Source organism: Ammospiza caudacuta, chromosome Z, assembly GCF_027887145.1.
Source record: "Ammospiza caudacuta isolate bAmmCau1 chromosome Z, bAmmCau1.pri, whole genome shotgun sequence".
Taxonomy (NCBI): Eukaryota; Metazoa; Chordata; class Aves; order Passeriformes; family Passerellidae; genus Ammospiza; species Ammospiza caudacuta.
In genome coordinates, this window is record NC_080632.1 from 76,575,392 (window position 1) to 76,588,115 (window position 12,724).

Here is a 12,724-nt window from a genome sequence, read left to right on the forward strand (position 1 = left end):
CACACTCCCTCTAATGGGTGAGTCACTTGGAAAAGTGATGCTGTTGCAGTACTGTGCTAAAAGTAGTGGTGAGTGATAACTTGGATAACACCTCCAGAGTCACAGGGATGGTTTTAGATTACCAAAATAATTCACTTAGTCTGGACATGATAGGAATCTGGAGATGCCATTTTCCAAGGTTATCCCTCTCTTCTCCCAGTGAGGCTTCTCCTGTTTCAGTAAAATCTTAACTACTTCTGTGAACATGAGGTGCAGGATTAGTCACTCCCCTCACCACAATTAAAGCAAGAAGTAAACCAGCACATTCCATGCTACAATGTTTTGCTGCTTCTACATACAGTGCTATCTTAAAAAAATACAAAAATGGGAGTCCTATCTGTGACAGAAACTCCTTCATCCAATTAAAGCCAAAAGCCTTAACACTGTCTGCTGATTAAACACTAGGAGAGCGAGGGGAAGGCAGAGGCCCCAGAGCGTGCAGCACCTCAGGTTCAAAGCACCAATGAGGCCATGAAAACTGACAGAAAACAAAGGGGTTTTCTTCAGACACCTGGAAATAAAGAGTGCTCTAATGAACTTTGGACTGATAAAAAACAAGTTAGGGCCCAGTCTTATGTTCACAGGTGCCACCAGAGAACAGAATCAGCATTGTGTCACACAGAATAATCAAAATTGCTATGAAGTGTAAGTGCCAAGTCTTGTCAGTGTCCTGTTTTACCTCCACAATTTAACCAACTGTTTATAAAACAGGCCATAATTTTCTAAGACTCTTGATCTTTGTCAGTATCATCAGAACAAGTGCATTTTTCACTACAAGGACGTTGCTTTTCAATAAGTTGTCTGATATTTGCACTATCTCTTCATGCAGAAAAATCTCAAATTGGCACTTTCTTAAAAAACAGCATCTCCACCATAGAGATTTACTGTATTTTTTTTTCTTGCTGCTGTGGCTGCATTATGGCAGAAAAAGCAACCCTCACAGATTTTGCTCACAACTAGCAGTTTTAAGGATTTAAGTTGGAGGTATTAACTCATTCCAAGAAGACAGCAGCATTTTATCTGGGATACTTAGAAAGTGATGTGTGGGTGAGTGCTGTCAATCATATTTGTACAGGAATAATTTAAATGCTCTGGTATCCCAAGGGAATACAGGCAGATTAGTTTTATAGCCACACAGTTTCTGCTTCATCTTTTACTTCAGTCAGAATGCTCTAAGCATTCTCAGCAATCTGGATATGCTGTCTAGTACAGAAAGCGTTATTTCGCCTAACATCAACTATTTTGGGAAGGACTTGAGAAGAAATCTTCATTTGACAGTCAGCTTTGGTGAAGAATCAACATGTTAATGTGCTGTACCTTCCATTTTTATCTCTGGTGTTGATGTCTGCTCCATGATCAAGAAGGTATTTGCAGACTTCTGTATGACCATTTTGTACTGCAAGCAGCAGAGGTATATTCCCATCCTAGAAATGCATATAAAGAAACTATGAAGTATTCCATCCACTTATAAAAACACACTGAGATTTAAAGTCAGAAAATTTTACCTTCAGATAGCAAAAATGAGGTGGTAATAGCACATTTTTTGTGGGTACCATAAACATAGCTGAGTGTGTTATAATTCCTTTCTAGTCTGTTTGGGATGATGCAAAACACAGGGAGCATCATCCCAAACAGACTAGAAAGGAATTATATCCTTTCTTCAGGGATATATCCTATATCCCTGCCTGCTTTGTACTCCCTTTGCTGTTTGCTCAATGTTAAAACACAATTATTGTGAAACTACAAAATATCTTTCTGTAGCTCCATAACAAAAAATGGTAATTTTAACTAAGTATTTGGCAAAAATACAACATTTCATGAAGTCATGGAATAACAATTTGGAAGACACCTTTAGAGGTATCTGGGGTTTCTCCCACTTCTTTCTCAATCCAGAGCTAGGCAAACTTCAAGTTTCAGCACATTGCTCAGAGACTTGTCCCATCACATTTTAAGCATCTCCAAAGGTAAAGACACAGCTCTAAGTACCAGTTCCAGTGTCTCACCACCTTCAAGGTGAGGCTATTTTTTTACTAGTAGCAAACTGGAATTTCCCAATTAGGTCCATTACCCAAATTCTGATCATTCCTTATCATTTTGTCATGCACCTCTGAAGCTGGTCTCTCTCTTTCCTATACCTGGGCATGATGTAGCTCAGGACATCTTTAAGATACTCCTACAGCCTTAAGACTGAACAAACCTTTTAAGCCTTTAAAATGCATCTGCTGAAATCTTAGATCAGATGTCCGTGTCTGTGACATATTTGTTTTCGCTAGAAAGACCAGATATATACCAAAGCCAAAACCAAACAAGTTTAAGCATCTTTATCACTTTATGCCTGGCCTGTGCTTTACAGATCCCTTCCTTTTGTCATTCTATCCGGCATCATTCCCAAAGCCAGACCTGGTTGGTTGTAGACATTTCACAGCAGTGTCTCTGAGCCTTTGGAATATATGAGGTATATTTGTTCCCCTTAGGTATGTCATGCTCTGACTGGGCTTTGTGAGCATTTTGCAGCCCTTGGCCACATACTGGGCCTCTTCCAAAGCCTTCTGGGGACACTTTTAATTATGCTTTGAATGTGTAAGAATTGATTGTAGCTACCTGTGCCAATGTCTCAACAATCAGCAAACCCTGCCACTGCGGTATCAGATTGAGAAGTGCTTCCACACCTCTGCAATGGCAAGCTGCAAAAGGAACTTCCTCCAGCAGAGAAAGCCTGAAGGTGTGGGCACAGCATTGCTTTCAACTACTGCACCCGAGATGGAGCATGGTAACCCATGAAATGAGGGTGATAAAAGCTCTGAAGTATCCGCAGTACACTCAGGAGAGGAGGTACATACCAAATCTTTGATGTTAATGGGACATTTGTGCTCACACAGGAGTTGAACTGCCTGAAGACACCCACATGCAGCTAAAACAAAATTAAATTAAATTAAAAAAAACAAGACAACTGTGAAAGTCCAGTAAACCCCAATTTCAAAATTTGTGTCCCACACTTCCACTTGCAATACTGCAGCATTGCAGTGGGGTACAGAAAGAAATTTTGGCTGATAAGCTAGGAATATCAAGCACAACAAAACAGTACAAACTTTCATCAAAGAAGTTACCTGCATAATGTAAAGCTGTTTTCCCTGAATTGTCAGTGATGTCGGCTGGGCATTTACTCTGCACAATAAGGAAAAGGAGAAAAAGCAATTAGAGAAATACAAAGAAAATAAAGCATATGTTTTATAGACAGAGTGTTTAACATCTTTGCAAAAATAATTATGTGCTGCTTCAGAGAAGAACACTGAAGGAAGGTACAGCTTCTCTCTCTACCAATCTGGCATTTCCTGTCTTCACACCAACTTATATTGAAGCCACAGGAAATCTTCATGGTTAAGAGAACTGTCCCTAAAACTGTTCTGGTTTCAGAATAATTTAAGTTAGTAAATAAAAAAGTAAATAAATACATAAATAAATAAAGTAATAAATAAATCAGTAAATAAAATCTCTTTTGCCTCAGATTTTTTTTTTTCTTTTTAACATTAGAGTAAATGTTAAAGCAACCATGTCCTAAGGCAATTTGTCCTGCATTTCATAGAACCATGCCAAGGTTTGGATTAGAAAAGACCTTAAAGATCTTCTTGTTCTAATTCCTTGCCATGAGCAGGGACATGTTCCACTAGACCAGGTTGCTCAATACCCCATCCAACATGGCCTTGAACACTGCCAGGGATGGGGCATCCAGAGCTTCTCTGCTAAACCTGTGCCTCACAGTAAAGAATGTCTTCCTAATACTGAATCTAAACCTACCCTCCTGCAGTTTGTGCCCTTGCCACTTGTCCTATCACGACATACCCAAGATACTGAAAAGCACTCTAAGGTCTCCTGGGACCCTTCTCTGCTCCAGACTAAACACCACAGTCTCAGCCTTTGCTCACAGCAGACGTGCTCCATCCCTCTTGATGACTTAAGTTTTAGCTTTCATATTATCCAGATTCTGTACTGCGTTAGTTCATAAGTCTGAACTCCATATAAAGCATTAGCAAATTCTCTTCACAGTTTAGTTAGACAAAACAATCCTATTCCAAGGATTTCCAAGATGTCCAAGGACACCGTTGCAGCTTCAGGCCCAAAAAGTACAAACAACAGCAAATTGAGGAGAGCAATCTGGGAGGATGGGACTTCATAACCTGAAGCTGTGATGGGACAATTAATCCTAATATTGAATGGACCAAAACTTATAAAAATGGAAACTCGTCACCCATTGTCCATCTTGGGTGTAGCCTTGGCCAGGTTCTTGTGCTGCCCAAGGTGTATCCTTTGAAGGCCTTTCTAATAAATACCTACTTTATATACCTACTTTATTCCTTTAACACTGTCCACTCTCTGTTCTAGGTAAACTCCCAAGGCATCCCTCTGATCACCTTCATGTCTCTGCTCCGTGCTGGCTCCAGCAGGTCCCTGTGGTTCCTGTGCTGGGAGCCCAGGGCTGGATGCAGGGCTCCAGGTGGGTCTCAGCAGAGCAGAGCAGAGGGGCAGAATCCCCTCCCTGCCCTGCTGCCCACGGGGCTCTGGGTGCAGCCCAGGACACGTTTGGCTCTCCCAGGTGCAGCACCAGCACTTGGTCTTGTTTAAGTTCATGAGATTCCTATGGGCCCACTGTCAAATGCTGTAAGGATCCATTAGCATTTTAAAAATAAGCACCAACAATCCAGTTATATCTTGTTGCATTACAATTATCAGATGCTACTGATCAATCTAGACTTCAAAGCAATAAATAGTAATGAAAAAAAAATTCAAATCCTTATCAAGGCTCATTTTGGTACAGAAGATTTTTGTTTTAGTTACAGCAAAGAGAGAGTATTATAGAAACCTAGGTTCATTGGAAATAGCCATCATGATCATCAAATCCAGCTATTAACCCAGTACTGCCAAGTTAATCACTGAGACATGTCTCACATCTACACAGCTCTTAAATCCGTCCAGGTGAAGAAATTTTCCGATTATCCAACTTAAAGCTCCCTGGGTGCAACTTGAGGCCATTTCCTCTTTTCTCATTGTGATATGGTCTACCCTAAGCCTCCTTTTCTCCAGACTAAACGCCACCAGCTCCCTCAGCTGCTCCTCACAGGACTGGCTCTCTAAACCCTTCACAAGTTTCAAAGCTTTTTATTGGACAGTTGGTTGCTTTCATTTCCAGAAAACAAACATTGTAACTTTTGACTTTTACATGCAGCACTGTCCCCCACACACCTGTGATTATCTAGGAAAACAGGATCACGTAGACCATTACATTGTGTAACAAAAATGTCATGATTCCGCCTGTGTAAAATAATTATTCAGCCTGTTTTAGCTCAACACCAGTCAGACACTCCTTGCACACACACTTTGATCCACAGAAGATAACCCTAAGCGCATGAATTACTGGAGGATATCACCAACAGGTCTGCACTTAGGAATGTATCCATAAACCTGCATATTGAAATGAAAGCAGAATAACATCAACAGAAGCAGGTCCTTGGCGTGAAGCACGGCTGGTTCTGAGCCGCCTGCGATGCCAGCAGCCACGGCCTGAGGGCGACGTGGATCGGGCTGAGGATGACCCTGGGCAGACGGCCTGCAACGGGGTGGAGGTGGGAGTCAGTGAAACTGGACCCTGCTTTGTGAGACACTGACAGAGGTCAGTCCCCGGACAGCTGGAGAGCCCTGAGGCAACCAGGGAAGAACAATCTGGAGGCTGGGATACAGGATCTATTCTTTATCTGCACCATCGTGTTCCAGCAGGGTTGTTAATCATTATTTCATCCGTATTCTCAGTCTGTATTAATTATTTTATCAGAGATCTGATAACTCCAAACTTCAAAAAATCTGTTCTGTTTCTCTGATCACCACCATGAAAACTTACCTGTATTTCTGAAATGAAGCTGAGATGGACAATGTCTTTGCTTACTAATACTCACCTTCAACACAATGAGACTTTTCTGTTCATCTTCACTTTTGTTTTTCTTATTTTCTCTCCCCATTCTTTCAACTCCCTTTCTAACCACTCACTGTCCTTTACCTCATTTCACGATTCTATTATTTCCATATGATTTTTGGATCTAAACTACTTTGTTTTCATCTCTTTTTTACTTTAAACTTGAAAATGTTTCTATGGTGAACAGACAGAACGCATTCCAGTGGAACATTATCAGAATCCCCCCAGAAGTGAAAAACCTTCTCCCCTGTAACTCTTAATCCATCCTAATTCCAAGTCATCCAAACACACAGACAAAACACAGGAAGTTAAACTGAAGCTACAACCACTTGAAACACAACTAAGCTATGTCAGAGCAGCTGGACATAGCAAACTGTATTTGCAGAAGATACTCAGTTTTCTATCATCCTTTCACAGTGCCTACAATGTCCTTAAACTCTTTATGTTTAAACTCTTGATGCACCTCTCTTGATGCTGAGGAGATAGAACAGTATAGAAGTGTGGTGCAGATTATTAGCACAAAATGAGTCTAATGAAAGCAAATAAAAATTTCAAAAATCAAAATTAATTTCATTTTTCTTTTACCTGAAGTAACCTCTTAACACAATCAGGGTGGCTGTTCTTTGCTGCAAGATGTAAAGCACTGTGCCCTAAAAGAATAAAAGCAAAGCAAATTAATTATTCAATCATGCCAAAGCACAGGAATAAAACCTTTCATGTCAAAGGAAAAATCTTGAATTATCTGTCTTGTTCCTATCACAACACATAAAAAGTAAGGGTAGAGAAAATAAAGTAAAAACCTAAATCAAGAAGAAAGTCTTTACCACTTGTTGTTCACGCAAATAACAGAATAATCTTAAAGTCTTAATTCATATAAAGGAGTGACACAAACATTGTATCAGACTACACCTAGGAAGAAGCAAGTCTAAAATTGTACATTATGTCTTGCTTCTTAGAAAACAATTTTCCAGTATTACACAGCCTCACTTGCACACAGATGTCTGTCGGTGTCATGATTTTTGGTATTTGGCAATGAAAGCGTGCCCAGCATCAAGAGCAAAACGTGCCAAATGCACTACCTACAAATATATTAAGTTTGTGTCACCCATGAAGTAGACATAGAAGACTCAAACACAGGCCTGCTTTGATTTGCACCTCACAGATTTCCTATTCTCTATCAAATACAGGTCTGCATTGGTTTTAATTTAGCTGAATTCATGATGATTTACTGATTATGGATTTATGATGAAACACTGAAGTCTCTCCTCCAGCTTCATCTTACAGAGCATCTGAGAAACTGATGACAAGACAGCAAAAGCAGAAATTATCCATGCAACTAAGAAAAGAAGGACTCAGGATTTAGTACTCAATAAAGACAAAGACACTTGTGACAGGAAGCTCTCATTGCAAATGGTGTGACTTTCACATAGAAGGATTTCACTGAAGAGTAGTGGGCAGACACTCTCAGGTGGAAGTAAGCAGGCAACCTTTTACTACCCAAGTGACCAATAATTCATCAGGCAAGGTGAAGCATGAATTTGGAATTACAGTCTGCATCAGGTGCATATATTCACTTATCATTACATAAAATATGAATGCTTCTTCTACTATCACAGACACTTCTTTATATATAGAGGCAAATGATTCCCACATATGACAGAGATTCCCTCAGGCTGCAGTAAGTGGCAAAACAGAACTCATGAGCCCAGCCATTACAGATCATTGCTGGAAAGACAGAATGCTGACAGGTCATCCAGGTGGCTGAGCTAGCCAGAGAAAATGCTGGGCACAGATTCTGAAGATGTGTCAACTGAAATCTATTAGGACGAGTTTGCCAGTTTCAAATTCAGCTCCCATCATTCTCCTAGCAGAGCAGTAATTAAGCACAGGACTTTTGAGAACTGAGACATCATACTTAACAGCTCTCAGCTCTGTTTTGGCCTGTATCAGCTGTTTTCACTGTGTCATAATCCTAAAGAATTGTCTTACTGCAACTCCTGTAAAGTTAATGGGATTAATAGCTTGGATAAACATGAAAGTAAAACTGAAGATCTTGATGCAACCTGTAATAATATGAAGAGGTGGGGAGGATAATTATTTTCTTCTTCTCTTTTTTTTTTTTTTCACTTAAAAATAACAATTAAAAAAAATCAAGCATATATTTTATATCCGGAGCATTAGGACAAAAGTTTTTAAGGACTTTAGATTCTGAATTCTCTGTGCAGGAAAGCAAATATGCCCAAACCTGCAAGTGTTACAACTGCTTTTCCTACAGGGTGTGTGGGGAAAAGCAAAGTTGTCAAATCTGTGTTTTCACTCTGCAAATTAATAACTATATAAGCAAACTGAGTGTATCATGCTACTGGTATAGAGAGACATACCTGCACCATCTTGGGCTGTCACATCTGCACCATGTGTCACCATGATCCTGAGGCACTCTGCATGCCCTTTCGTGGCTGCCAGGTGAAAACTGGAAGAGAGCATTTACAAGTCTTTTATTATTATTAAAATATCTTTTCTCTTTCATTCATTAACTTCACACTGGCAAATTCTTTCCTCCCTGTCCTGAGATCTTTTGGTATTCTTCCATTTCCTCCCAGGAGGATAATAGCTCTGGAAGTGAGATGGCACATCAGAAAGACTTTGTAGTCATACTTCCATACTGCAGGTCAGACAATGCGTTCATTTTGGGACCCTCGTTATGAGAAAGATGTTGATGTGCTGGAACATGTCCAGAGAAGGATAACGAGGCTGGCAAAGATTTAAGAACAAGTTATATGAGGAGCAGCTGAAGGAGCTGGGGATGTTTATTCTGGAGAGAAGGAGGCTCAAGAGGGACCTTATGACTCTCTACAGCTGCCTGACAGGAGGGTGTAGCCTGCTGGGGGTTGGTCTCTTCTCCCAGGTAACTCGGGATAGGATGAGAGGAAATGGCCTCAAGCTGCACCAGGGGAGGTTGGACTGGGCATGAGGAAAAATTTCTTGACTGAAAGAGTTGTCAAGCACTGGAAAAAGCTGCCCAGGGAGTTGGTGATGTTACCATCCCTGGAAGGCTCTGGGACTTACTTAAGAGACAGGCAGATGTGACACTGGTGGGGGAAGACTGTTTAGTTGCTGGGTTAATGGTTGGACTGAATGATCTTAGAGGTCTTTTCCAACCTGAACAACCCCATGATTCTATGATTTTACATGGGCTGGTGTCTCATCAGCTCATATTATATACTTTATGTACATCTAGTCTCACAATTTCTAAACTTACGTCCCTAGTGATATAATACAACCCCAAAGAATGCCTGGGCTTGTGGAATTAATAAAGAAAATAGTCATAATAACTGACTTTGTTCTAGATATTTTAGTCAGAGTAGTGAGATTTAGTTAGATTTTCCCCTTTCAGGGGACAAAATTTATTTCCTCTAAAACATGATTCTGCATTTCCTTAATTAAACTACCTCAAGTTGTATTTCTGCACTGTCCTTTATAAAGCTCATCTTTTCTTCGTGTATGGGTGGGGGAAAACACTTTACTCTGAGTATCATCTGGAGAAATCAAAGCTTCTGAATATTTGGGAGACTGTGCCAGAGATGTATTTTTCCACTTGTGGTTTTGCTGTTCACCCCAAGCACTTGCTTGCTTAAACAGTGTGAAACTGCAGACGTTACCAACCACACCATGGCAGGATGCACTTCCAAGCATCAATTACCTAAGATGTAATTACAGAACAAACCAAAGAAATTATACTGAATGCAAGCCTTTTTACAGCTGAGATTTTATGTTTGACATCCTCAGGCTGGGCACATCAACATTCACAGAAGCAGTGCTACAGAGATGCTGCTGACTTCATTTTGCCCTGAAGCAGAAATGAAAGGAAAGCTTCTGAAAACAGGGAAGTTTATGTCCTCCTGATGCATAAACATATCAGTGTTGTCAAGTTTTAAGATATGGGCAGACATCCTGCTACCCATGTTGAGTCCTACCAACATCAGTCTGATGCGCACAGAGCAGTTTTTCAGTGGGAGTAATGTAAAACAAAAATTAAAGACAAAACACTTCTAATTACTATTTCTTTGTGTGTGGAAAGTTAGAACCATCCTCAAACATGCACCAAACTGAAAAAGCCAGTATTCCTGGGATGATTTCTAATACCTTTTGAAGGAGGTAATAATTTTTAAATTATGTACCCCTGTGTAAAAGGGATTTTCCCCTGGAATGTAAAAGAAACATCATAAATCACGGAGCCACATCAATTAATATATTTAGGAGTTTATATTTTGAACAACTGCTTCCTTTAAGTGTTAAAGCTAACACCAAAAGTTCAGCCTAACCAGGAAAACTTGGAACAACAGGCAGGAATGAAATGCGTATTTCAGACACAGAGTCTGTGAATGACAACACTGTGTTTCTCTAAGCCATAGACTTCTTGAAAACTCAGCAGAGAAAGAGATCTACAGACAACATCTTGCAAAGAGAGGAGAATTAATCAAAACAGGAGAAGTCCTGGACAGAATTGCCTACCAAGTACAGCAAACACCTCACTTCCTAGGAGGAGTCCTTCCTTCTACACCAGCTGCTGCTGATTGTAAATGGCAGACAGGCAGCACTTAAGCCTGGAACCTTTCTCTGCAAATATAAAAGCATTCTGTGTGTTCATCCTGTGAATTCTACTGCCATAATCAAACTGAAGAGTTAACACGTCCAAGAGCACAAGCAGCGCTGCTGCTGTCTGTTCTCCAGTCATTCAAAATCAAAACTTCATGTACTTGGTGACCAGTGCAAAGTTGTGTAAACATTCTTTGGAAGAAGTGGTTTCTCAGGCTCTGGGAAAACGACTGGGGGAGGGACACAAGAGGAGTCTGACAAATTCCAACACCTCTAATTTAGCCAACACAACATACCAGCAAAATACCAAAACATGTTCTGATACATTTGTGTAAACACAAAATACAATCAAATTCTCTTATGTATTAGGAAGACTGTGAAGCATACACTTGGCTAAGTTACATTTGACAATATTCATAGTAATAATAAATACCTGAATAATAATAACTTGGCTAAATCTGGGGCACTGAGATTTTACGGACAGACTTTATAGTACGGTGCCAAATGCAACATGAACATGCAAGTGCTAAAGAAGTTTTATTTAGGTAAAATCTGACTGCAAAAAAAAAATCAGAGAAAATTAAAAATAACTCTTTTCAGGCTATGCTCCTATGAACACATGAATCCCACCAACAAAAACAATTCCCATGGCAGTTCTCAACAAGTCATCACACACGCAGATGTTTTATTTCACAAAGAACGGCTTGCTGTGTGTCTCCTCTCTGCATCCTTGTTCTGGTACTATCTCTAACATAACCCTGTAGTGAGATATTTTTTTCTTAACAGTCTCAAAGCAATTGGAGGGGAATGGGGGATATGGTTACTTAACTGCAGATTTAGAAAACAGAGTCCTGCTCTATAAGAGAGAACAACTCCAGAATGGAACGAATCTATTACAGTCATATTTAAGCTAAACTATTAGTGTTGGACAAACCCTCCCCCTTAAGAAGCAATTCTGATTTTAAAGTTAAGAGTGCCTGCTTTGGTTTGGGGTTTTTTTTGTGTGTTTTTTTTTTATTTAGTTTTTTTTTGAAGGTGTTTTGAAGTTTAAAAAAAACCAACCAAACAAAATAGCCGACTCAAAACAAACAAAGAAAAGCCCCAAACACTTGAGTATTAAATACTGAAGAATCCTATATAGCAAGGCAGGCTCTTGAAACAAAGAAGACTGTAGACAGTCATTTCAGAATAATTCCTAACAAGCTACATAATTTCCTAAAATACTTGAGGCAAAAACTGCAGGTTTCCAAGTACTGGAGTTCTCACCATCTGGATGCCTTAAGGAGTGGCGCATTTTACTTGCATCTCCTATGAATAAACTTTCCTTGATATGAAAGCAAACAACTTTTCCTTCCATTTCCTGGTTGGGCAATGACTAAAGTAAACAAAAACAAACATGTAAGACTTCATTTGGACCAAGGGCCACACTGGGGGTTGGATTCTCATTCAGCTGAAAATCCCATTACAACATAGTTCATTTTCCCTTCACAATAGGTAAGCTGTTACTGCCACTTAGAGCCACATCTTGATAGCCCAGCCTGAACTGTTTTGAGATAGATTACTTTTATTGCTGTAAATACTTTTATTGCTGTAAATTGCTGTTCTTCCTGAGGAGCAGGATGGTCTCTTTTTATTGTATCCAGACGTTTCAGTGAGCAGAGGAGCAGCTACCATTCCCAGTGATTCAAGACCCACCTCTGCGGCAGATGGAAGATCAGTAGGTTAACATTGCTTTTTCCTACTGGGAGTGTATAGGTCTCATATTTACGCAGTACTTAACAAGAAAAGGTGAAAAATTATGTTAGTTGTGAAGGATGCAAAGCCCAGTTGGAGTTAACAGACTTTTAGAGAGAGAGTGAACTCATTTCATGAGGTTCAGGTTCAACTGAAGGCTATCACCTTAAAATCTTGTCAGGACCTCAAATTTCTTGACCTGAAATGTTACTCAAATAAATACCCCATGTTGACAGAGGCATTTTATGATGCCTGCTGCCTGAACAGAGGACACAGTTGTGTATGACATCCCTAAACTACTCTGTAGCAGCAGATTTTTTACAGATATGTCACCAGGTGAAGCACTTACATCTGTCCTAAACAGCCCATGCCTTATTCAGGGCAAATGACCTT

At 39.9% G+C, this 12,724-nt stretch overlaps 1 protein-coding gene across 2 annotated transcripts in view; it reads right to left on the reverse strand.

Annotated features, from left to right (window-relative positions):
- RAI14 (retinoic acid induced 14) overlaps positions 1 to 12,724 on the reverse strand; it is an 85,546-nt gene that overhangs the window by 12,050 nt on the left and 60,772 nt on the right. For both annotated transcript variants that reach the window (XM_058824496.1, XM_058824494.1), the window contains exons 4-8: positions 8,383 to 8,471; positions 6,587 to 6,651; positions 3,147 to 3,204; positions 2,880 to 2,950; positions 1,357 to 1,463 (exon numbers count right to left, since the gene is read on the reverse strand). In XM_058824496.1, coding sequence (XP_058680479.1) covers positions 1,357 to 1,463; positions 2,880 to 2,950; positions 3,147 to 3,204; positions 6,587 to 6,651; positions 8,383 to 8,471 — 390 coding nt within the window. The remainder of the gene's footprint in view (positions 1 to 1,356; positions 1,464 to 2,879; positions 2,951 to 3,146; positions 3,205 to 6,586; positions 6,652 to 8,382; positions 8,472 to 12,724) is intronic.